The following is a 26951-nucleotide window of genomic DNA, read 5'->3' on the forward strand; positions in this document are numbered from 1 at the left end:
AAATAAAGCAGTACAGGGAGCTGTCGTGTCGCATGCCTCATTTTTATAGAACCTCAGAGAACCTAAAACATAATGCCTCCCACACAACTACTACACAGCAAAGGCTACAAACATGGAAAATAGAGTACCCTGACAAACGCATTCTGCCAAACATTAGAAGCAAAGCTGATTCTAAACACACGATAGCAAACCAGGACAATTGCAATGCTACAATTTGAAATGGTCAAATTAAAGCAATTTTATAATTTTCCATCAGCATGTTTGTCATCATTTTCACCACTTTACTCCTTTCCCCGACTTTTTTACAGAATCACAATAAGCTTCCATAAGCAATGAAATATAATTTTCACAAAAATGCAGTACAGCCAGCCCATCTTTTCCTACTGGTAAAAGGGACAGAACATGTACTACTGGGATCTTCAGCCAAAAGACAAAAAAAAAAAGAAGACATGTTTAAAAAAAAGGTTGTCCTTTTGTCATGCTAAAAATAATTCATTTGAAGTGATCTATAATGTTGCTCACTCTCGGATAACCTTTACCCAATTCTCCTGTATCTCGCCTGTAACATGCCACTCCATCTATTTGTACGCCACAGCTCCGGTGGAGCACACAAAAGACGCCAAAATGTACAGAAGACAGTGCAGTAGTAAGGGAAGGGGGGGGGGGGGGAGTGTCCCATCGCGCTGTAGTGTCCTGAAGATGGGGGACACTATATTGTTAAGTTTTGGCTTTTCTGAGTGTGTGTGTGTGTCTGTGTGTGTGTGCTATGTGTGTGTATGTGTGTGTTGTGTGTGTATTACTGCATATTGCAGTATCAAAGTCTGTACGTAGAAGAGAACTGGATTTCTGTGCTGCTGCTTCTGCGATGCTACTGCTGCTGCTGTTGAATTAGCTATGTGCCCATCTTTCTTCCAATAGCAAGGGCGTGATGAGACTCTGCATGTGTGTATGTGTGTGTGTGTGTGTGTGTGTGTGTGTGTGTGCTTTTTGGGTGTATATTCCCAAACACAGGCAATGTGTGCAAGTGTGTGTGTGTTTGTGTGTGTACATTAGATGTCTGCTTGCCTGCCTCGGAGAAAGAAAGGGACAGTATGTGTGTCTGTGTGAGGTTATCTGTGTGTGTGTGTGTGAGAGAGAGAGAAAATGCCTGTGTGCATGTGTGTGCAGTACCCTACTCAAGACCCGAGTGACGATTCTTTGGGGTCGGTTATGCACTGCTCCCTAGCATTTGCTAAATAATGCAACCTTCCTTGTGTGACAAGGTATGGCCAGCTTTCTCCCTTGCATGCATTTACATAAGGTGCAGTGAGCATTGATTTTTGTGTGGGTCGCCCAAGCCTTGTCGGGCAGGGAAAAAGAGAGGCGAAGATCCCGGAGAGGCTATATGAAAAGATGGCAACAGAGGGGAAGGGGGAGGGGGATGGGGACGGGGAGGGGATGGGTGGGGGTTTGGGAGACAGATGAGGATTGAAAATGATATCTAGAGAGATAACTTGTGATGGGCATGTTGTGAGATGGTGCACAATGACTGAGAATGGATGCGAAGAGAATTTGCTCACAGACTATTATAAAGCTTAGAGACATAATCATACAAACACTTTCACTTTACATGTTTTGAAGATTTGGAGATGTACCGGTAAATATACCATATCATTCTCTCTCTTTCTCTCTCTCTCTCTTTGTATATACACATACATACAATGTGTATACATATACAAAGTTCTGTATGCATATATATATAAGATAAATTAAAGATAAACTAATATAAACATATATGTAAAATAAATAGTATATAAATTTGGTGGCCTGACACTAATTTTTAGTGGCCCTGGGCCAACGGGCCACTGCGAATGTTGAGTCCTGTAAATATATCCCTTTCTTTCTTTAGATGTTCACTGCCACCTCTCTATTTTAAAGTTTTATGCTTTTTATATTTCTCAATCTATTTCTCTCTCTCTTTAAAATGAACATATTGTCTACAGATAAAACAAAATGTATTATATGTGGATCAACAAACAATGAATCTTTCTTACAGAAGATTTTGTCAAACTAGTACAACAGAATAAGAAAGGCTTGAGACAGTGTATATTTCTGACCTTATCCAATAACCGACTGCAGTTGGGGGAGCCACAGATCCTATCCAGATGTGAATTTATCATTAATTAAATGCTGTGGATGGCCATTACCCTTCCACTTGTCTGGGGGAAAAGCATTTCCTATCAATACCACACGGCTTCATAAATCTAACATTTCTACTTGTTCTAAACTAGTGCAGTATACTAAAGATCTTCAAAATCATTATACCAAAAAAAGTCACTGTTTGTAGAATTTGAAAATAACCTCAATGCTATACAATAGAGCATACCTAAAAGTGTGCTAGGTATTCAATGCTTAGAAATATGATTTACATTAGTCATTAAAGACTGATTATGAAGACAGCTGAAATGAATTTATAGCTTTACCTGCTCAAAAGTTTGGCTTTTGGTTTTTTTTTTACTTTAGGAAAGGGAAAAAAACACTTTACAGGGTACCCACTGATGCCTTTTTTTTTTCCTAGGATAAACAATGTGTGGGTGTGTGGATGTCAATCAAATATGAGCTTGCGTATTTTTCTGCAAAGATAAATATCTTTACTGCAACCACCTTACAGAGTGTGTGAATGTGTGTTGTGTGTGTTTGTTTAAATGTTCCTGAAATCCCGTGAGTGTGGCTAGGTGTGTGTGTGTGTATGTGTGTATAAGTATGCACACACTGCGCTGATAATTACACAACTCCCTGCAGTTCACAATCAAACACGAACGACGGCCATCGTTGAGGAGTCCTCCTCACAACGCAGCCGACAGTTACCGCTCGCCTAAAAATATCCCTTTCCATAAATATCACTGGTCTATTTTTAGCGCGCCCAGGCCAGGGGGCTTTTTTTACAGCAGCCAGGCAACGCTCGCTTCAGCGCTTGTGAAAGTAGACCAAACGTGGTTGCTATGGCTAGCATTGGCAATGGGGTGCGAAGGAAGAGAGGGAGGGGTAGGTGGCCAAGGATGTAAAGGGAGGAAGACATGAGGAAGTATTTTGCAATTCTGGCTGTAGCATGCCGGCGAGAGCCACACTCTCTCTCCGGCCGACCACTTGTCTGGCCATTTTTACGGGGGCTGGTGTCGGCGGACGTGCTCGCCTCTCGGTTTAATTGTCGGTGTTGGGTTTCACGTGTCCCCCGCATGTGTCTGTTCTGCGTGCAGGTCATCCCACGAAATGCACGATAGGCATCCAGCCCGGGTTGTGTGACAGTCACAGGTGTGTGTATATGGCTACTTGGCGTGTTTGTATGTCGGTGTTTGTGTGTGCACACTTATAGGCAATTGAGGGTTTGTACAGCATTGCAAGGGAGGACACGATAATATAATAATTCCTGAGAGCATCTTGACCTTTGTAGCATTTTTACAAAGACCCTTCTAGTTGCGGTAACAGGTTGCACCTCACCAAGAAAAAAAAATTTATCATTATATACATGATGTAAAACTAGATGTACTTTCAGTTATCTTCAGGGAGGTCAGGGATAGATCGTTGTGAGTTTATGTGTGTGTATCTCTCTGTCTGTCTGTCTATCTGTCTGCGGGCAAAATAGGGTGTGTTCCAAACCTTCCATCAACAATGTGACTATTATCTACATATTCCTTGGCCAGAATGCAATGTCAGTCACAGATGAATAAAAAATTTGTGCAAACAGGTTATGCTTTGTGTTCCCCCATTTTTTTTTTCATCAAACACTGCAAGCATTCACTCTCCACCTGTCTCTTCCACCCAGAAGAAAAAAAAAAAGAGGCCATCAAAACACAGGTTATTTTTTTTCTTGACATCCACACCCTTTTCAGCAAATATTTTGCTGCATCAATTTGTCACCCCAAAAACCCTCTTTCTCTTTCTCTCTTTCTCAAGCACTATGGTATGTATTTTCCCCATATACACACATCCACACACAGACATAGACACACATCCCAGTCACTCCGTCTCTCACCTTTCTCTTTATTATCTTTGTCTCCGTCTCTTCCAACTTGTGTTTCTTTTCTCTGTTTTCTCACCCTCCCTGCTCTAAAATCATCTATCTCCCCACTGTCTCCCAACCGACACCTCTCTCTCTCTTTTTCCAGCCCTATGATGTGTATTTTAATCTACATATACCATATATTCAGCAAAGTCTCATTTTTTTGTGAATAGGGACTTTCCAACAATTTCGCGAGTGGTCTAATTCGAGATTGTGGAGTATACTAAAGAACAGAGAAATGTTTGTATACACATTGCATTCATGTCAGAATCAGAGTGAATATTTTTGTGTATAGTTCGATTTTATCGATAATAAAAACCTCCCAGAATATATGATGTGTACAATATAACATTTACACATGTACACAAACAAACATTGATATTATTCTCTTGGATTCTTATCTTTCTCTCCCTCCCCTCCCTTTTATCATCTCTCAGCAACTCTCTTTCTCTCCAACCCTCTTTCTCTCTCCTTCTCTCTCTCTCTTATATATATATATATATGTCTCTATCTTTCTCTCTATATATCTATCTCTCTCTATCTCTCTCTCTACAGATAGATATATCTATCTATCTATCTATCTTTCTATCTCTCTCTATGTATCAATCTCTTTTCTTCTTCTCTCTATTCCTCCCCATGATCTCTTTGTCTGCTTTGCTCTCATTATATCTCTGTATATCAGATAAATGTCCCCCGGCGCTGACATTTTTACCAGAGGCTGCACGAATATTGTAACTGACCTTTATCCTGTCGGCTGCAATTGTAGCACACGGTGATATCCCTGCCTCGGTGCAGCGATCGTGACTTACAAAGTTGCAAACTGTAAAGAGGGGGGAAATGCATGAAAAGGCAGAGGAAGAAAACTGATTAGAAGAAGGATTTCGAATACATTTGCAGATTCCCTCAACAGCGAGTGACAGTGTCATAACCTACTTTCATCCACTTAGTGGAGCATTGAAGCTGTAATACAGTATAATGTGTATGGGGGAAAACGTGAACAGGTATTGTTATTCATGCAGAATTTCTTTCAAAATGTCAAGAATATTTTATTTAAAAAATTATGCAGAGGATACATTATATATATAGTCGATGGCATTGAATGCAGTGCGATCCAAAGCCTCACATGGACCATGTTTTCTGCTGAAAGCTGTCATCTCAAGATGTGAAGATGTTGGATGATACTGTTTTCACAGTTTTCATACAAGTGAAAAAAAAAAAATAAACAAACAGTGCATATTTCTAGGATCAAGCACATATAAATTTGCATAATTGCACCATTCATACAGATGGATTCAAGCATATATGTTGAAATATCTTGTCCCACAAAGTCTTCATATGACCGAGAGGGTTTTCATTGTTTCCACGAGCTTTGTAAGACCTTTCCTTCAACAACAACAAAAATAACGAATAAAATCAAGAAAATCACAAAAGTATAAACATTCAGAATACCAGATGATCAAAATCAAAACTTTATGATCAATCCAGCATGTTTCTGAATTAATGAGATACAAAATATCTAGACAAAGTCCTATAAATAATATGAAGTATCAACAGTGGACACTGAGAAAGCAAAAACAAATATGACTAACTCCTAGAATTGTCCAAAGAGTGTAGAAATGAGTCATCTGGCAATATCAACCACCTTCTAGCATCAAATTCAAAGTCGGAGAAAAAAAAATGACCTTCACTGAAAATCCATGATACACTTATTAATGTCACAAGCCATCAGCACTGCATACCTGATCATACATGTATGTAGGTGGTCTAAAAGTCCTTGATGGTATAATAGCAAAATTTCATGCTGTTCTTCATCAGTATATAGAGTGTTTTCCATTTTCATCACATTCACTTTCACATCTGGAAATACATTGACTTCCAATCACTGTTATATCATTTTCATAAATGAATGTCATGATCCTTGTATGAATTCTCTTTTTTCATATATATGCACATGTACACTGACATGTGTATTCACACACAGTGACTGCTAAAGTCAAAACCCACATCTCTTCATCTGAGCAGTAGTCGGAAATGAAGACAGAACATGATAAATATACAATGAATTTATTTACAGACCCTCCATCTATATATATATCGCTACTAAGTGTGAAATACACATAATCCAAAACACACTTTGTTAATTTTCAATTGTCCCACAAACATTTATCATCCCTATCAATGTTAATTACTGTGTTCATATCTGCACCTGATGAGACATCAGCAGCTGATATTTCACAAACTATACACTGTAGAGTATGTATAGGATATGTTCATGTTTGGGGAAATGAAATATTAAAATGTACTGTCACCCTGAGACATAAACTCCACAACTTCTATCAACAATACAAATGCAGCATCTACATACCGTACATCCCACCATAAATTTATGTTAAATAATAAAATGACATGTAAAAGTTGCAGTGGTTTACAATGCAACACATCATACAATTTTAAGGAAATAAAAAAGTATGACAAAAACAAGACAGTGCGACTTAAGTACAAAGCATATTGGGTAAAACTTTGAAGAAGAAAAAAGAAGTTCATCAGGCTTAAAAAAAAATATGATTCATTTTTACTTAAGCCATATGGGTTTAAAATCTATTGTTATTTACAAGCACAAGGCATTATCCCTCAATACAAGGTCAACAAAACTGATATGTCTTTCTACTCCTAACTTTATAACATCCATCTGACACAGCACAGTTCTCTGAGATTACCAGATGATAATGTTTTTGAAAGTATTATCCAAATTCTACTCGATACTAAAAGACCCCTTCAACTGCTGCTACTCAATATCCCAGGATACAGAAAGCTTAAGTATACCATAGCATGATGTGTATCTATACTAATGCATATTTAGCGCAAGCTGTTATTTTCGTGTACAGATATTTTCACGAATGAGAAGGTCACAGACATTCTTGCGAGATGCTGTTTTCGCGAAATGGCATTGAGGGTTTCGAAAGTGCACTATTGCCATAGGGCATGGCAAAATTTTCATGTGTTGTAAAATTCTTGGTCCAACAGTGATTCGCCAATTTCACAAAAATTAAACCCTCGCAAAAATAACAGCTTATACAGTATCCACATGGCATCTGTGATTACTCCTAACATTTCACAGAATTCTGGAAGGAAATGTACAAGAATGCTTCGCCTTTGGAGCCAACAGCCCTTACACAAACACAAGTCCCCGACAGTACATACAGAAAAATCTGTCATCCAGTAACAGCTGGTTGGTTGGTTTTTAATCATAGCAATCACTGCATAAAAATCTGTGATGTTCTTTTAGCATGTCATTAAAACTTTTAGACCCATCTTGCAAGAGCAGTTCAGGAAGATCACTTCCTCTTGCTTACTAAACAGCAAATTAACCGGAAATCAGCCTGCTGAATAAAATGATGCATGAAAGCTCATCTATCACTTTATGGAATCATTGTGAAAGCCTTCGGCAAACTCAGTTAAGTGCACACCAACAACTCACAATTTATGATTTATGCATTTAAAAATGAAGACTATCTAATAGTCTGTGAGGTGCCAACACAACAGCTGGGGCAAATGGTCAATCTAACATGATAAAGGTGATATTTAATTCAAGACACTACCTAGTTTATAATACAATTTTCAGGGGTTTTTTTCTCTCTCTCTCTTTTCTACAGCAGAAGTGTACTGGAAGAAAATACAACTGCCCTTTTCATGAATTTTTCTTGACCTAATTGCTACCTGAAGGATGACCAGGCATATATTTTTTTTTTACTCAAAGCCCATCTTTATCAAGAAAATTAACGTGACCATGTATACACAGACATACTGGCTATTAAAGATTTTTACGGAAGAAAATAAAATCACACAGTGCATGCACTACATGTACCTCTCGTTTCAACTATGAATCAAGCCATATATTGAAAGATCGAGTTTAATTTCATGAAGTGCTCTTTCAGACAAGAGAAATTCCTCTCCACACTCATACAACATCTCATCCTCCTCCTATCCCCCCCCCCCCACTTTACATTTTTCTCTTCCTCATTATCTTTTACCTCTTATTGTTGTGTCACTCCTGCCATAAATTGCTCCAGCAGAAACCACGACACACCCCTGACATTGACTTTCCAATTATCGATATGCAGGAAGTCACATCTTCTTAGTCTGACCTTCCTCCATTTTGTCCTTCATCTTTTTTTCTCTCTCTATCTTTATCTATTTCTCTCCTATCTCTCTCCCCTTTCTCTCTCTCTCTCTCTATCTATTTCTCTCCTATCTCTATCTATTTCTCTCCTATCTCTATTTTTTTCTCTCCTATCTCTATCTATTTCTCTCCTATCTCTATATCTATTTCTCTCCTATCTATATCTATTTCTCTCCTATCTCTATCTATTTCTCTCCTATCTTTATCTATTTCTCTCCTATCTCTATATCTATTTCTCTCCTATCTCTATCTTTTTCTCTCCTATCTCTATCTATTTCTCTCCTATCTCTATCTATTTCTCTCCTATCTCTATCTATTTCTCTCCTATCTCTCTCCCTTTTCTCTCTCTCTCTTTCTACCAACTTTCTGTATGGATCTCTTCCACTCTCTCTTCATCTCTTCCCATTCTTATCACCCCCCCCCCCCCATCTCTCCTGTCATGTATTCCAATTTCTTTGCCTTTTCAATTTGCTTCCTCGCCCACAAACCAATATCCTTGGGCTCCGTGAGTATTTCTTCCACGGGAACAGAATTATGAAGTGGTTTCACACTTCCTTGCAGAGATTGATTCAGTACGATTACTGTCAAAAAGATTTGGGGGAGGGGAGCAAAGATAGAGGGGAGAAAAAAAAGGAAAAGTCCTCCTTCTAGCAGTGGGGGCTCTCCTGCAAGAAGTATCAAGCAGTATCTGAATGAAACAGCATGAACACTTCATTAGGTGGACATGTCATGATGTACACACTTTGTATGCATTTGAACTTGAGATGAATACATACCCATTATCTATCAGTGGGTGTACTTTACAAACACAAGCAAGGAACGTAACCATGAAATGTTGAAAAGTGATGGAATTTTGACCACTGTCTTTCTACACCATTCTTATACACAATATATTATATTGCTGAAAATCCAGCAAAGATTATGATATTTACAGACAATAAAGACAAAAATGCAATTCCACCATCAATGCATCCAAAATTATGTATTCCATTTAGAGGCATTTGATTTCAAACAATGAATTCCCACAGGATTGAATATTCCAAAAGTCTTGTTCACCAATATCAAATGAAAGCAAGTCTTATTACGTAGAGTGTGTAAGACCATGCTCTGCCTTTCTTGGTAGTATCTTATGATCTGCATTTTTCACAGCACATCCCTTCCATACATATTCATTGAGTCTTTTTTTTTTGGGGGGGGGGGGGAATCAGGTCTTCCTCACAATTTCAGAAGTGGCTACATTTGTGATTCCTGGCACAGCAATAGACAGAGAAATTGGTACCATTCACTCATCAGGAAGCACACATTACATTTGCAGCAAAGCAATAAATTTGGAAAATATGAATTTGAAGAATAAGAAAGAATTCATGTACAGGGAAAAAAAAAATACCCATGATAGGGAATTACATGTACATGTATCCATTGACATTGTAGGTGTACCAAGACTTTTTATAGCCTTAATAAAATGTTTTACTATGCACTTTAACCACACTATCTACTGAATACCAATACATGTACGCACTCTGGAGGTTTTTTTTTGTAATTTACAACAACAAATCCCTGTGATTTCTATAACTTCTTCAACCGAATTGAATTGAATTGAATTGAATTGAATTAAATTATCCCTTTAAATATTTCAAATCTGGATATGTATTTGAAAGGAAACATACATTGTTGTAATTTTAGACACAAAAGCATATATTTGTCATTATATAACGCCTGAAGAGATCCTTGTCATTTGATTGGTTGTTTGACATTGATCATTCGGCCCATTTCACTATGATGTCATCATCTGTGCAATTGTGGCTCCATTTACCGTGCAATTTTGGATCCATACGATTTGCTCCATTGCACATTCGCTTTAATAGAGCCCGACACACTACGCGTGTAACAGCGTTTGCAGTCTGTGTGTGTATGCGACAGCACGCTAGCGTAAAGCGCTCAGTGAGCACTCTCGTGATCTCAGATTCTCTCTTTTTTCTAAATTACAAAAACATCGAATTACAAGGATCTATTTTAGGCGTTATATAAAACAAATAATAAATGTTTTTCAGTCGTGCAATGGACAGAATATTTCATTCGGTGAAAGATGAAATGTTTGATCCATTCAACTCGGCTGCGCCTCGTTGAATGGATCATTTCATCTTTCACCTCATGGAATATTCTGTCCATTGCACTCATAAACATTCATTATTTGTATAATGTCAACAAGGATCAATTTGAACTTTCTCTAGCAAAACTCCTATGTAGCAAAGTGTCTTTTATACAGAACATCTACAACGACTTCTTAATAAAGGAATGCATTGGAGCTATGGCAATGCTTTGTCAATGAAATGTGCTACGTGCTTTTGATACACTCATCTTGAATAGTCTGAAATGGATACCAACATGTATAGTTTCCAAACCATGCAGTACATAGTACACAAATCATGTAGTTTCAATTGGTTCACAATCAATCATAGCAGCATTGCGCTATATACTGTACATGACATCAGGACACATACAAATTGTAATACATGTCATGCAGGTTTGTGACTGGTCTTCAATTAGTGTCCCTATGCTGCCACACTGTAGATACAACAGCTAATGCACAGTACATGGCTGTACCAAGAGTATTCCACAACCCCTTGCCCAATGCCAAGTGATGGCTTAGGATTTTAAAAAAATAATAACTAAAATAATATACAAAATAATAATAGTAATGATAATGATAATAATAGTTGTTTATAATAAATGAATAAATAAATAAATAAAAATAAATAATTCATTAATTCATTAATCAATAACATAACAATAATATAACTGTTACAATGATAACAATGAAAATACTAATAAATATTCATTAGTTCCATTCAACTGTGTCCATACTGAAATCATGCTTTTGAAAGTTGAATTCCATGCATACTGTACAAGCTGACAGTGTATATAAAGTTGATGTCAACTATACCAAAGCTCTTAAACTCCTACAACATATACAGTGGAACATTATAAACAAAATGTGCAAAACAGTCAAACATATGTTAAACATTAAGTAAAAGGCCTACATTTGTATTACTTGGTATTCATCCTTACGCTCTGCAGTGACTTGAATCTTAAACTCAGCACTTCCAACAACTGATTGTAACTTTGAAATCCTATTGTTAGATGCCTGAAACATCCTTCATGAATATAGAGTACATTAAAAAATTCAAAGCGTGACACCTAGCAACCTCGCGAAACTGGCAACATTACGCACATTATGTTTCGACTTTAATGACGATCTGAAAATTTGCGATTCAAACTGGAATGCGAATGACTCAAAATCAAAATGACCACGTCAACTTTGCAGTCGGCCCTTGGCAAACCCTCGCAGTGGCGTCCTCTCTAATTTCACCGCTGACCTTTCAAAAGGCAATTTTCTACCAAGCAATATTTTCCCCTTGAATCAAAATAGAAACATTCCAATATAAATAATGCAGATGTCTGTGAAAGCAATTGTGTGCTTGCTATTAAAATCCCATGATGGTACACAGCCATCACACAGCTTGGTTTTTTACCTCTTCTTTTTTTTTTCTTTTGGATCTTTTTGGCGTTTTCCTTTTGAGGCAGCTTACATACATGTATACTGAGTTTAAGCCACATAACTTAACAAATATGGTATAAAAGTCAATTTCAAGAAAAAGTGGCTGAATTCTAGTGATATTACAGAAATTAAGAAAAATAAGCCACCTGTGCTGCAAACCACTTACAATATATTTTTCACATTTTCTTTTTTTTTAACATGGGTAGTTGTTGGACAGCCACAACTACTCTCTATTTCTGTAAATTATGTTATGTGGGCAGACCTGCACAGCATTTAAATATCTGGTCTTCACAGAAGATCACCCTCAATTTTTACAGTGTAGATGATGGCTCTTGGGCAATGATTATTATGGAGGCATTTTGGAGATCAAGCTTTTAGTGATATCTCACAGATAATAGTCACCTTCACACATCGTTTCTAGACTTTAAGTTTAGGTCAAAAACATAACTCGATGATTAGCTTGTAATTTGACATGTATGTAATAGCACTGTGTGGACACACTCGAAAGTCAGCAATCGTAAAGTTTAGTCGATGATTAGAACCACAAGACATCTTATGGTTTACACTCTACCCACTCGTAGTTTCGCTCTGTGTGGACACAATAATCAATGAGCTTGTGAGTTAGCGTGAGCCTCACTTCTCGTTCGCTTCCAGGTCAACCTCCAGCTGCACTATTTTGTATGGGCATAGCGAAGACTCTGTACTTCCAGTATAAAAAAGTGGGTTTCGCTCGTAAGTTGTATCTTAAAGTTTGAACCTGCATCGTGAACTTACAGTATGAGTGGAGCTAATCATCGACAGTAAAGTTTTCGACTACATTTGTAAACTTCAAGTTTGGCAACTGCGTGTGAACGTATGCATTAAGACCTTGGTGACTTCTCACTGATCTGAACAGAGCTGCAGTTTATGAAGGTCATTCAAACCCTTTCACAACACTGCTGTAATTCAATTAATTTTACACTCCTATGGGAGAGATCTTGAGACACAAAATAAAGGCAGTGATTTTGACTGATGGAAAAAATGGTATTATGCCCCCCCCCCCAAAAAAAAAAAGGGGGGGGAATATATAATATATATATCAAAAGTCAATTTCTGGAGAAAAAAAAAAGATAGAAAAAACACAATGTTACGGTAAAACATGAAATTCAACTGCAGACAAATAGTTAGTCATGGTATTTCAGCCCATATCCTTTGTGTAGTTTTCACTTGCACGTTATGATGATTTTGTCACTATACCATTTTAATCAGTTTATGATTGGTTTTTCCAGTATCAATTGATATCATCACATATTATCACTGAGGGTAGTACAAGCTGTATCAATACTTTCCATATCATTCCCATTATCATTATGAGAAGTAAATTGTAGTTTAAGGAGTGATAAGAGTAGTATACTCGTGATAATATCGTCTGTTGAGAATGACAAGGGCGCTAAGTGGTCATGAACACTATGGGTTTAGTGGCCACTTAACGCCCTTATCATTCTCAGCCGACGATATTTTGGTTGCCCTTCTGTCACTCCAACTACCTGCATAAATTTTTTGACAGGATATAAAGATGGTGCACATTATCCCGGCAATGGCATGGACCTCTACTTTAAACACCCACTCACTCTCAAACTGCATTTCATCCATACCCAATAGCATATGGTGTGGTACTCGCCGTGCCCAGTATTAACTGTGAGATTATCACGGCCAATTGGAAAACTTGTGCTCTATAATACATCTTGGATGTTTTACATCCTGTCCAAGCTGTAAGAAGATTTAACTGGATCACATTCATCCCATTTCTTTGTTGAAAGGAAAACACACAAGTGGCACACATTTTTATTGTAAATTAAGCTCTCCTAAAAGCAGGAAGCCTGCTTCCATTGGTAGTATCCCTTGGATTACAACTAAAGCCCCTTTCTGTAAGTGTAAGGATTTAAATGCCAGTCATCTCTCTACCTTTAAAACTACCATCAGATATTTCTCCCTTCTTCATCTCTTCATAAACCTTCCATTTGGCAAAAGCTCCCTGCAATATAAAAATTCAGAGAAAATGACTCTTCATTTCTGAGAGGCTAATGGAACTGCTGAACTCATTTTTTTATCTTCAGATCTTCGGTTTTTGACCCTTGGTTGTTCAGAGCGATAGGGTTTAAAGATTCTTGCCAGGCACTGACGTGAGATTGTACCGTGCGTAGCTCCTTTAAGATGGAGTGTTTGGAGTCTGCTGTCAAGTCTCTTAGGAGTACTCCAGGGGGAGAGGATGCCTGGTAACCGTGGCAATGGCCCAGGTTTCATCCCCGCACTCCACCCCCCTGAACCAGCCTCCTTCCATCCCGTCCTCATCATCATCACAAGCCCTGTTGCATCTGTCATCGGCCTCACTTTTTTCTTTCTTGTTTTCCGCCAGGAGTAATCCCAGGGCAAAGTGCAATTGTCTGAATCAGTAGTTAGGTTCACACGGGCACCCCTAATCTTAAAGTTTAGCTCAAAGTTTTAAACTTCTGCGATTAGCTTTAATTTTAGTCCCATGTAGACACACTTGAAAGTTAGCAATCTTTCAGATTTTTTTTTTGGATTTAGAAATGCTTTAGTCATGAGATGCAGGGGGTCTCCACATGTTGCTTTAATAGTATGGAATGAACTCGGAAGGTAATGTGACCCCTCCGTGAAACCTATTCCCCCTTAGCCTCTAGCTCAACCTTCCAGTGTGTTATGTAAACTACTGTACCGTCACACTTAAACAGGTTTATCGGGAGCACTGCACGTATGTATTTCTTCCAGTCCTATGGTTTAACTATTGAGTTTAATCTTGACGGTAAGGTGTCATGTGGACGCACGCCATAATTTTAAACTGTATACACTTATCACCATGTTTCAAACTTTGTTAGTCTTATAATTGAGGACAAGTCCTGAGTATACACGGGCAAGTGTTTGTGGGAAATGCGTGCTGTAGCAAAATCAGCCCGTCCTCAACGGGTTAAATACTAGACACGTTGTGTGAACCTAACTACTGTCTGAATTTGTATTCACCTTCCACACCGTAGCCACCCGGGATGTGGGGGGATAGAGGAGGTAGGAAGTTATGGCCTCTAGTACTCAAGTTCATAGGCTCCAGGTGCTGTTAAACCATACATGAGGCATGGCTGAACAGACCTCCTTTCTGGTTTTAAGTAGAAAATGTCAGCAAAGTAAGCCCAATTAGAAATTGATGATATTCTTTTTTTTTTCTTTCTTTTCTTCTCTCTTTGTTTTATTTCAAAGAAAGAGAAAAATAATGAGAATTTCTTTAACCCATTGACAACATGTCAATCATATCATAATTATCCTACGCTACATTTCATGCAGTATTGGGATATTATCTGTGTCATGCACTGCAAACAGAGCCCTTCCATCATTCACACATCGAAATCACAGAGAGCACAAAAAGCTTTCAAGGCAATACTTTTCATTTTACATGCATCTCAATAGGGAAAACTAGTTCTAAGATCAGGGAGACTTTGTTTTTCCTTTATCGTAATGTGGAGAGGTTTGTTCATCTTTTTCAGGGGCCCCCTGCAAAATCAAGGACACTCGGTGGCTCTGTAGACAATATACAGCCCTCTTCAAAGGGGTATAAAGCGAAAAGGACAAAAGTCACATCGCGTTTTCTCCAGTTCAGTCCTGCTTTACTCCTCCAACTGGATCACCTTCTATGTTAAAAACATCATTTACCATTTGCAGATGAAACAAAAACCCAGCTTTAATGCTTTACAATAGATCTATAAATGTGAGTTAGCGATAGAAACAATCAATGTAAAAATGTTAATCAGTATAATCAATGCTAAGTATTGTAACACAAAACAGGAACAAATGATGAAATACAATTGTTTCTAGAATAAACTTTTTATACAGTTATGGTTTATTTAGAAAAACAGCAATATCCCCTTGTATTTTAGGCTTTATTGCAAAACTATTTATATGGAGGGATGTTTTATGATACAAATGACCCACACATATGCCATCAAAAGTGATGACTCAAACATTTTTTTTAATCACTGCTCCCAATGGTAAGTAAACAGTATTTTTAAAGGACAAGTTCACCTTCATAGACATGTGGATTGAGTGAATGCAGCAATATTAATAGTTCAACACATGTATCAGCAAGAGTTTGAGGAAAATCGGACAATCCATTCAAAAGTTATGAATTTTTGAAGTTTCTGCTTAGTCACTGCTGGATGAGAAGACAACTACAGTTTGTGATGTCACATACATGTGTACAACGATATAAAGAAAATATAAAGAAAATTCAAGATTTTTTTTTCTTTTCTCGCATAATAGAAAAACCACTTGACTTCCCTTTTTCAGAAGGCAAGGGGAATAATTACCCTTAACATACGTCATTGACGAGTCAAGGAATGGGCACTTTTTTCAAAAAGTTAAATTTTGTGAAATTCTCTTTATATTTTCCTTATATCGTTGTAAGCATGTGACATCATACACTGTAGTAGTCTTCTCATCCAGCAGTAACTGCGCAGATACTTTAAAAAATCATAACTTTTGAACAGATTGTCCAATTTTCCTCAAACTCTCGCTGATGTGTTCTGCTAATATTGCTGCATTCACTCAATCCACATGTATATGAAGGTGGACTTGTCCTTTAACAATATGTAGCGACCTGATACTGTTGTTGTTTTTTTTTTTTCTTTCTTTCTTTCTTGAAGCAGTCAAACTCTACTGGCACACCAACCCAGCACAATTCCGGAGCATATCTATGAAACAAAGAAGTCACCATTTGAACACTGGAAGTGACATAAAGTGTGTGCTGTAGGTTAAAGCACTCATTGCCTAACTTTTACCCTTCCACATGGACTATGATTAAAGGTATAATTTACCATTTGCAGATGAAGCGAAAACCCAGCTTTAGTGCTTCAAAATAGTTCTATGATGTGAGTTAGGGATAGAAACAACTAGTGTGAAATTTGAATCAGTATGATTAATGTTAAGTATTGTTAAATATACAAAATGTGAACAATAGTTATAATAAAAATGTTTTTAGACCTAAACTGTCTACAGTTATGGTTTATTGAATAAAACAGTAAAATTTTCTTATATCTTAGGCTATATTGCAAGCTGTTTACATTGTACGTACAGTTTGTAGGATGTTTTGTGATACAGCAGACCTACACATACAGTGTTTGTATGCATGAAATGTGTATCTCGAACATTTTTTAAATCACTGCTCCCAAAGATAAATTGTACCTTTTAAACAGGATAGCAAGTTATCCCGAAACACACTGAAGATGGTGCTGATTACTATTAAGAAGCAAAAGTGTTGCTTGAACAGTTGATGTGTATCTTTCAGGCGAAACAGCACTCAGGACTGATTTTTTTTTTTTTTTTTTTTTTGGTGAAGAAAAAAAAAGACACAGTATTGATATCCGGTGTTCCAGGAGAAAATCATACTTCAACCTCTTTTTCTTTTTTTCTTTTTTTTTTTGGCTTTTTTTAAGGGCCTTTAGGCTCAGCTGTCAGATGCATTCACATAGCAGTGCTCAAACAAAGCTCATTTCTGCTTGGACGTTGTACAATGATGCAAACACGCTTGTTTGTATTCCTGGAATTACCGCTAATCAGGCATTCTCTGTTCCCAGCGTTTGCTGAAGCCAGACATTCACATCTTTCTCAGAAAACACACAGTTTAACCCGAAGACATACATGTCAAGAGCAGCATTACGAGAAGTGAACTTTTCCTGGAAAAGCAGCTTGATCCATGCAAGATGTAATCAGCACACTTTTCTCATAACCTTCCACAACACTATAGCAATGTGGCACCACACACATACACACACACACACACACACACACACACATACATAGATACATACACACACACACACAAATAAGTAAACAGATGAACTGCCTTCTGCCTTAATGCCTTCAACATGTTTGTGGATGCAAAAACATGCCATGACTTTACAGAAAATACCCCAGCCAGAAAGGATTAGACGGAAAAGTATTACTTCTATTGAGAAGCAATACGGAGAGAGAAAAATTGCCAACCAGGATTCCTTGATTGCCAAGTGAAAAGCACCTCGTTAAAGGCAATAAACATGTGATCATTTGCGGTCCATTACCAGCACACTTGTGTAGCCCATATTTTATAAATTGGGCTCCCTTGCCTAGAAGATATCACATCATTATGACAGTGATGATTATGATGATAATGATGATGATGATGATGATGATAATGATTATGATAATGATGTTAACTGCGTAATTGTTCAAATACAATGACAACAATGCATCATGAGAGATGATTAGCTGCAATCTCATAAATAATGCATTCGAAGTTCTAAGAGACCCTGGCTTGTAAACATAGTCTTAGTCTGTGCCCCAGTGCAATTTCACAGAATATAATTTAGAGTAGAATGGCAACTTCCATATTACACCATTATCTACTAATCTACTCGATTACTGGGGTTCCATGCAGCAGGTATTGCATATCTATCAAAATTAATATTTCTTGTGTCAAGCTGTTTTTTGTTGAAACTGAAAGGCAAACTGCCCTTCATCAATGGAAGTAAACACTTTACTATTCAATTTTTTTTTAGTAACTAGTAATATCCTGATAAAAATACAGGATATGCATACTCAGGTTGGTCATAGAAATATAAAATATGATTAAATATGATTATGATGGTGAATATTTGGGGAATACTCTTCCGTTGACAATCTGGATCAGTATTTGAGTAATTTCAACTGATTTTACTTCAATAATTATGCAAAATACCCATAAACATGGTTCTCCACACACTAAACGAATGCGGGACAAAGTGTCCCATACGTAACTGTCCCATACGTAACTGTCCCATACGTAACACGTCATGTCTGTCTTTAATTAGAACCTGTAATTAGAGCTTTTTGCCTCATGACATGAAACTTACCTCTGATAATCTTGAGTGTTGTGACTTTCATCACACTGAGTTACAAGTTGTAGAATAAAATACTTTCAGAGAGTTTTGAGGTTGAAAAAAATGTTCAAAAAAACAACATTTTTCTGGTCCCACACATTACGGCACATATTTTCTCTTCTAGAATATAAATGTTAAGGTAATTTTTCTCCATTTTTGACTTGATTATTCTTCTCCAAGATATCAATCACCATGATAAAGTTCAATATGATCAAAGGCCATTAACATTATTTTTCAGGTCATAAAAGTCTCTGAATGTCCCACACGTAACGCGCGCGTTATCTTGGACTTGCCCTACTCCACTACTCAGGCTTACATTGGATCATTTTTACCATTGCATTTATCAGGGATAATATTGAGGTTTGGTGCAAAAAAATTGAAAATCAAAATTTTCAGATGATTTTGATACATGGAAAAAGCAAAATGTGTATAGACTTGAGGAAAAAACAAATCTGAAACCAGATTTAAATCTACAGAACATCATACCTGATTTTATGGACAAGGTATTTATGAAGAATGAAGAATCCTATGATGGGGGAAAAAAAAATCTCCCACATTGGCACCCAAGCTATAGCCCCATACTTTTCATTAATGCCTATTCATTTTACTTGCCAAAAAGTAAGTTTTACTTGCCCTGGGCACATGGGTTTGGACCATAAAGTGTATTCTTTAAATGTTTGTCAACATTTAATATGAAATTCACAACCAAGTTTTCATTTGTGGTTAAAATGCTGATTTAAAATGCCAATAAAAGATTGATTTGTAATGCATTTGAGCCAAAAATGCCTTTTTGTTAAGAAATTAAACACCAAGCCATGTTGAAGCGTGTTTATATCCCACCTCCTTTACTTGACTTCTACTTCCAAGGTGGGACGGCTCAAAACAGCTGTGCACCAACAACTCCAGAATTATGATTATACATGATTTTTAGATATAAAACAATGTATCCCAAGATATAGATTTCACACCACCTATATTTTATGTACACATGTATGAGGCTTTTAAAACACTGTTGTGAAATGTGGGTCTATCTTTCGAGTTTGATAATAAGTAGCCATAGATAATATGCTACCATTACCAAAGCGTATTGTGACAACACCTAATTATATTTGGTTCAGGGTGAAGTAAATGAATTGCAAGCTGGCGTGTGTACATCGGTCTAGGCTACTAATTAGTACCAATTAGCATCAATATCACTCATAATGGACTATCAATACACACTAAAATTTGGTACAAGTATTACCAACATAGCAAAGCCTCAGACGACACTGGATCAGCAAAGTATGTTCAAGGTTTTCAAGCAATTAGAAGCTGAATACCTGACGTACATAATGTACATCTGTAACAACAATTACGACTGAGCATGTACCTGTACATTCTACATTCAGAATGTCTACAAAGGGGTGTATTTCCCTATTAAAATCAAGAAAATCAGTAGTCTTCATCTAGACTTCAAAAACCAGCAAAAGGCTGGCAACCACATTACTAAAACAGAAAAGCAATGTTAAGATTTGCAAGTGAGTTTGAAAAAGAAAGCTGAAAATATTAAATGCCTTCAATGTAATATTCAATACTTTTGATGTACTTTAAACCAGGAATGCTCACCTGCACACATAAAAGGTTTAGTCAAAGACATGATTGCTGAGTGTTTCATTTTAAATACACTTGCATGTGTAAGTGAAGAGACTTACAAGTACTCTATTTTTCCACAGACTGTAGCATCCAAATGAATGACTGAAATGGTTTAACAACAGGAATGATATCTGCTCATATATAAGATGTTTGTACATTTACAGCAAAATCTCAAAACTATTGTTGTGCTTTAAATATGAGGCCTTTTGTATCGATTTAGAAAATCGTTATGCAGCTCACTTTAAAGCAATGTTCCAATTTGTTTGTTTGCTTTTTGAATCTACAATGATGTTAAATGGTGTCTTTAACCCTTTCTGCACCAATGATTTAAATGTGCACAAATTTCATATACAAACCTATGAACAGGAAATTAACGTGGCACTCGGGGGATTAAGGATACACCTTCCATAGAGCTTTATGACATCTCCCCCTGCTCCAATGTCTTCCACAGTACCTCCCTGTCTCAAGGAAAAACAATCATCTTGACTTGATGACTTCATCATCCACTGACCATCCGTGTCAGCCCTTCCTATCTCCCGCTGAAACGACCGCCATCGTCACTCCCTTACCCCGAGTGATGATGTCGCCATGACAACACCCTTGGAGCATCCTCCCCTTCCTCAGCACACAAACATAGACACACATACACACTTATGCCTGCACACACACACACACACACATACAGGGTATAAACACATGACACATGACGATGCCCTAATCCTTCTGACATACCACACTCGCCACTTATGTGATTACACACGAAATGCCTGGCCACTTTTCCCTGAATTCCTAGTGGCTGCATTCACTCACCCCAGCCACAGAGTCAAGTGGGTGCGTTCACATCTTGGGCGGATTACCACATCTGGGCCGGTCGATGTGAACAAGACCCACCTCGGTACACACACATACCGCGCAGCTAAGCACAGCACACTGGGATGCGTATGGGCCTCGCCGGGTTCATTCACTGCATACCATCAAATCACTTCTGAATCAATGATATCTTCCCTGCTTAGTCGCTGAGTAGTGACAATTAGGTTGAGTATGTCTGTCATGCAGCAAGGACGTACAGCATAGCTTTCATCCAGACATTCACTCCAGTGATAATTTTCAACCCACTGATAAGTATGTAATGGCTACCTGCATATGACTTCCTGTTGTGTTTTTTCAATGTCTATCCCCACTTTCATAACTCTCCTTCTTTCAAGGTCCTACCCTTGCTATTCAAACAGAATTTTCATTCCTCTTCTCTCCTCCGTCAAGGTTCCACCCTCAGTCTTTCTGTTTTTTCTCACTACTTTTAATAATACACTGTACATTGTATACAAACAACATCTTAAGCCGTTGAGGACGGTTTGATTTTGCTACAACACGCATTTCCCATACACAACTGCCCGAGTATATTCGGGACTCGTCCTCAACGGATTAATAAAATACACCCACTAGTAATTCTCTCTCTCACGAAAACAAAACCCAAGTCAAAAAATAAAGAAACATGTCCTTCTTAATGACACAAAATATCTGATTCCTCTTTTGGTCCTGTCACTATTGTTTCATCTTGCAGCCTGTGTATTTCAGAAATCCACAGCTCTTTTTGCTTCACTCACTGAACACTGCGCAAAACTTTTGAAAACACCTGAAAAAAACATGATGCTTAAAGGGTTGGTATAGTAGGTGAGATGATAGAAACCAATAAAGCAGAGATCTGCAATCATATGTGGACTTCAAAGTTTATTCGATGATTCAAATCATGTTTGAAATGGCTGATATATCAACAAAAAGAAAGAGGTCACTAAAAGAAAGTATGAACCACCTTTTAATTGGACCACTTTGTTCTGCTTTGTTTCTGGATATCTCATCGATATATCAATACTGATTTTCATCAAATAAACTTTGAATTCCACTTAAGATTGCAGGTGCTTTAATACTTCTTCGTATTGGTTTCTAATCATTGCGAAAAAAGTTAAAACCTGAATCTCCATCTCAACCAAAACCATACAATCCCTTTAAGAGGACAAGTGCTCAACGTCCACAGTGCACTGGCCAGACTAGAGTCAATGCCCAGCGATTCAAACAAGAGGTCGTCATGGCCCTACATTCTTGACAGGAAGCCCACTTTTGGATTCGGGGGGGGGGGGGGGGGGGGGGGGGGGGGGGGGGGGGGGGGGGGGGGGGATATCAACTTCAGCCGCAGTCACCCTCCCACACAAACACACTCGCACACAATCGTGTTTGCCAATTACGTTCGCTTCATCAAGAGCATCGCAGGTTTCTGTCGACAACATGCCCCAGTTACCTGGTGGGCACTATTTATTCTCTGGGCTCCGGCAGTTGTGTAAAAGTCGAAAACGAGAGAGAACAAGGCAATGAGGGGCAGCTACAGTTCAGCGATCCCAGGGTACCCGTCCTTTTTCCTGGAATTTGCACTTCTACATTCTCTCTCTCTCCCTCTCTCTTTCTCTTTCTCTCTCTTCATCTCTTTCTCTCTCTCCCTCTCTTTCTCTTTCTTTCTTTATATATATTGATGATCCTGTTCATCATCTCTTCACGGTGCTTTAGAGGCAGAGCTGTCAGTGTTCGGTAGAATGGGCCACTTTCTAATGCACAATACTCTCTTCAGTCACTAATGATTTTAACATGCAACACTCAACTGTATTAAATGGCTGAAGTGTATTAAAGAACAAGGGGGCTTGAAAATTTTGTAGTACTTTAAACACGTGTGTGCAAATTGAGGCAGACATCACAGGACAAACCTTTGACTTCTGAACTGAAGGAAAAGACACAGCTGAAACGTTCATACTGTGGCACGAAATTAATGCTTGAATTAAAGGGAAGCAGTCCTGAGATTTTCACTGTACTGATAATTAAGAAGAGTAAAAGATATAACCTTTCACCAATTTATACGCGTGGACATCAAAAATTGTCTGCGTACGCGATTTTTAAAAAATAATTCCTGCAAGCGATCGTGTAAGAGCCTCCCAAAAGGTGCAACATCATTGATGCCCTACTCTCAAGTTGACAGCCATGCCTCAGAAAACCAATTTAAGTGTTCAAAATGATCATATCTGATTTTTTCATAAAATGTGACAATATGTGGTTTTATTATTTCAAACAAACTATTTCAAGCTTATTTATATATACAATTAATATAAAAATCAATAGTAAACATGTATTTATAAATAACTAGGGATGACGAGCAGAACACCGCTGGAAAGAGTTGTGCATCGATGACGTATGACTCTCCGCCAAGACTTGCTCATTTGCAGAGTCACACTTTTTTAACCGAAATGTACGAGCTTATTTGGTGATTTGAAAGTTTGTATTGATGAAAGTAGTTCATTGGAGGTACCAACAACAACATATTTTTTTTAATTTCGTGAGGACTGCGTCCCTTTAATTTTGGAAAGTCCTTGGGTTGCCTATAGTTGTAATCAGAGGAACTAGTTCCATTTTTTTTTTTTTTTAGTTTGATAAATTGCTCCATTTTCCACAAGTTGAACAGTTGACTTTCCAATGACCCACATATTTTCCCGTAGATCATTTTATTTTATTATTTGTTTCATAATATAAAAATTATTAGACCGACGTGATACATTTCACCCCTTAGCACTAATGATATTGTCCGGTAATGAGCTCTTACGTTTACTGTGGCAGTGACACACATTGTATGCACAGAGAGCTCTCTGTCCCCGAATGCGATCGTTACGCGATAAACGTCAAAAATAACGACCGGAACATTTCAACTTCTGACAAGCTTTTACAGTTATTCTGCCTGATATCTACTGGTTTTGTCAGGCATATGAAAAAAGCATACAAATGCTATTCCCATGAAATATACAAAATAATGCTAACATTTATCAACGATCTATGGCATTAACTTCTTTTTATTTTTTTTTGTCCAAAATTCAGTGAGGCTGTTGTAAACTGATAATTTCTGTGATCTTGAGTGATGACTTGTTTTCATTTCAACAATTGTGTATAGAATATGGTGCAAGATTATAAAATAAAAAGAAATAACAGAATAACAAAGCAACCGTATACATAAATGAGTTTTCTTCATTGTATGTTATATTTTGGTGGCAGGTGGCATCCACATATGACAGAGTGTAGAACAAAAGTACAGAGCACAATTATCTTTATTCATGTCAATACAAAAACTTGATCATATGTGCTAATATATGAAAACAAAAATGGATGTTGAAACATGCATTTATTTTCATCCAACTCAAGTAGCTCAATTGCCCTATATAAAGGAGAATGTGCCATATTTATGATCACAAAAACATGTGCACAAACATAATTAACGCAGCATGCTGAAGGTCATGGACAATTGAAATTATGACACAGAAATGATGCTGCAAAAGTATTCGTAACTTTACATCGATTACAAATTATATCAATGAAGTGCAGTTTCACTCCGTGCTGAATTTAGAAATGGTTTTAAATCATGAAACAAGCTTAAAACAATGCGATTTGTAGGCTTCATTGAATGTCGATTTTACATACAAATTTTAACAAAAAAAAAGTTTCCAAAAAGGTACTGTTTACCATTAAAAATGTTCAAGATATCACATTTGATGCATACAATGTTGTGCAGGTCAGTTGTATTGCAAAGCATCCTACCATGTAAAAAATTTGCAATAAGGCCTATATAAAATATCAGGAGATATCACTATTTTTCTCACTCAACCATTAAATGGTTTTAAATTTATGTATTCTGTTTATTATTTTGTATACTTAACAATACTTAACATTATTTTTTTTTTTATTCAAATTTTTACATTGGTTGTTTCTATCCCTAACTCACATTTTAGAACTATTTTGAAGCATCAAATCTGGGTTTTTTGTGTCATCTGCAAAAGGTTAAATAATGCCTTTAAAGTTTACAATGCATTCATAGAACAGTGATAATACACTGCCAAATATGCCAGGCAGATGAGGGGATGATGAACTGTAGATTTCCTCATATGAGTCCACCATGAATAGTATGCAAAAAATATCTTCACTATTAAAAGTTAAACTTGATTATCTAAAACTGAAATAAAAAGGAGAACTTGTTTCTTTTTCATCAAAATACTGTTATAAATATTGTGTTTTAAAAAAAGCAATAATGCTAATAGGGGATGCGATTGTGCAAGTTATGATGTCATTGACCAAAGCATGATTTCTATGAATTTTGTGTGCAAACCAAGGGAAAGGTTATTTGTAACGATGACCTCATTTTTCTCTCTTGTTTTCATTTGGTTGAGACCAATATCAAGGGTCAGAATCTTTACAAATGTGAAAATTCAAAATTCTACTTCTTTCCCATTTTGTGCCTGATTTTGATTTTTTTTTTAAATCAATTTAAACATGTTTGTTTGATTTCAACTGAGTTTTTTAAAACTAATTTGAACATTGGGCAGCCCTGCTTTTAGCAATGACAAATTACAAGTTTACACATGGAGGTTCCGTCAGAAAACAGTCTTCCTTTACAGATCTATCTTTGGCTTGAACACATGTGAAGGAGTGAACATTGGGGGATAATAGGTAAAATCTCTTTCTTTCTTTCTTTTTGGGATTCATATAGTACATATATAGTATGTATAATAAGCAAGTACAAATATGCATACACGTAATTCACATGAATGACTTTACTGCTGTCCCAGGCAGGAGCAACAACACAAATTTAAGTATTTCTTTAAACATCAAAATATACACTGTACATGTAGTATGGAGAAAAGTTTGAAATTTGTGATGTTCTTCTGTGTTGTTTTTTGAGGTGTGTTCTTTTCATCCTTTGCACAGAATCTTCTCCTGATGACAACACAGTGTAATTTCTTATGAATGACTTCATACAGAATTATCTCATTTTTCCCTAAATGCTGCAGCCTTACACTAGAGTGTAACATTTCTTAACTGCACCAGAAGCAAAATGATATCCAAGAAAAACTGTACTTTACAAGGAGCAATACTATTATGTTCTCCTTTTGTTTCACTGCAATGGCTTCACCATCTTTAAGGTGAAGCAAATGCAAAGAAAAACATAAGGCATCTTTGTAGTTCATGGAGAGCACTGTATTCAGTGTACAAAAGTGTGTATGTTTGTTTTTAAATTCACCTGTACATAAACATCCATGATGTATAATGATCATCATGTATCTTCATGATGCTTGCTCGCACATCCACCTGACAGCAAGCCTGGTACAGTGTATTTGGTAATTAATACAATAAAGGTTGTTAATTCATTCAATACAAAACAATGAAATGGATGCCAGCCAGTCTGGATCTATTAGACAGACCATTCTGGTCACCTGGTCTACAATATGCCTGTTTATTATTTTGTTTGAACAGAAATTCCATAAACTGTTACATCAGGCAAGATTACGTGTTATGTCGCTTTGAATATGAGTGAAGAGCCTACCATCTTCAAATCGAGGAGAAAAAAAAAGAAAGGTCATTTTTACAGTACCAATGTGCAAATGAGCTAGCTGTAAACTGGCTTATTGATTAGCAAACTCTCCAAATGTCCAATACAACAATGCACATTAACTTTCATAGTATGTATCAAACTAATATCAACATAGTGGTATGAAATGAATCATTGTTGAATATCCTTTTACTCTA

General features: G+C 37.1%; 1 protein-coding gene across 2 annotated transcripts in view; it reads right to left on the bottom strand.

The window, feature by feature from the left end:
• Window positions 1-26951, bottom strand: part of LOC139713302 (diacylglycerol kinase theta-like) — a 122272-nt gene that overhangs the window by 77304 nt on the left and 18017 nt on the right. For both annotated transcript variants that reach the window (XM_071625046.1, XM_071625047.1), the window contains exon 2: window positions 4780-4859. In XM_071625046.1, coding sequence (XP_071481147.1) covers window positions 4780-4859 — 80 coding nt within the window. The remainder of the gene's footprint in view (window positions 1-4779; window positions 4860-26951) is intronic.

The sequence above is a fragment of the Diadema antillarum genome, unplaced genomic scaffold, assembly GCF_040938485.1.
Source record: "Diadema antillarum isolate AM-2024a unplaced genomic scaffold, OU_Dant_1.0 seq00001945_RagTag, whole genome shotgun sequence".
Taxonomy (NCBI): domain Eukaryota; kingdom Metazoa; phylum Echinodermata; class Echinoidea; order Diadematoida; family Diadematidae; genus Diadema; species Diadema antillarum.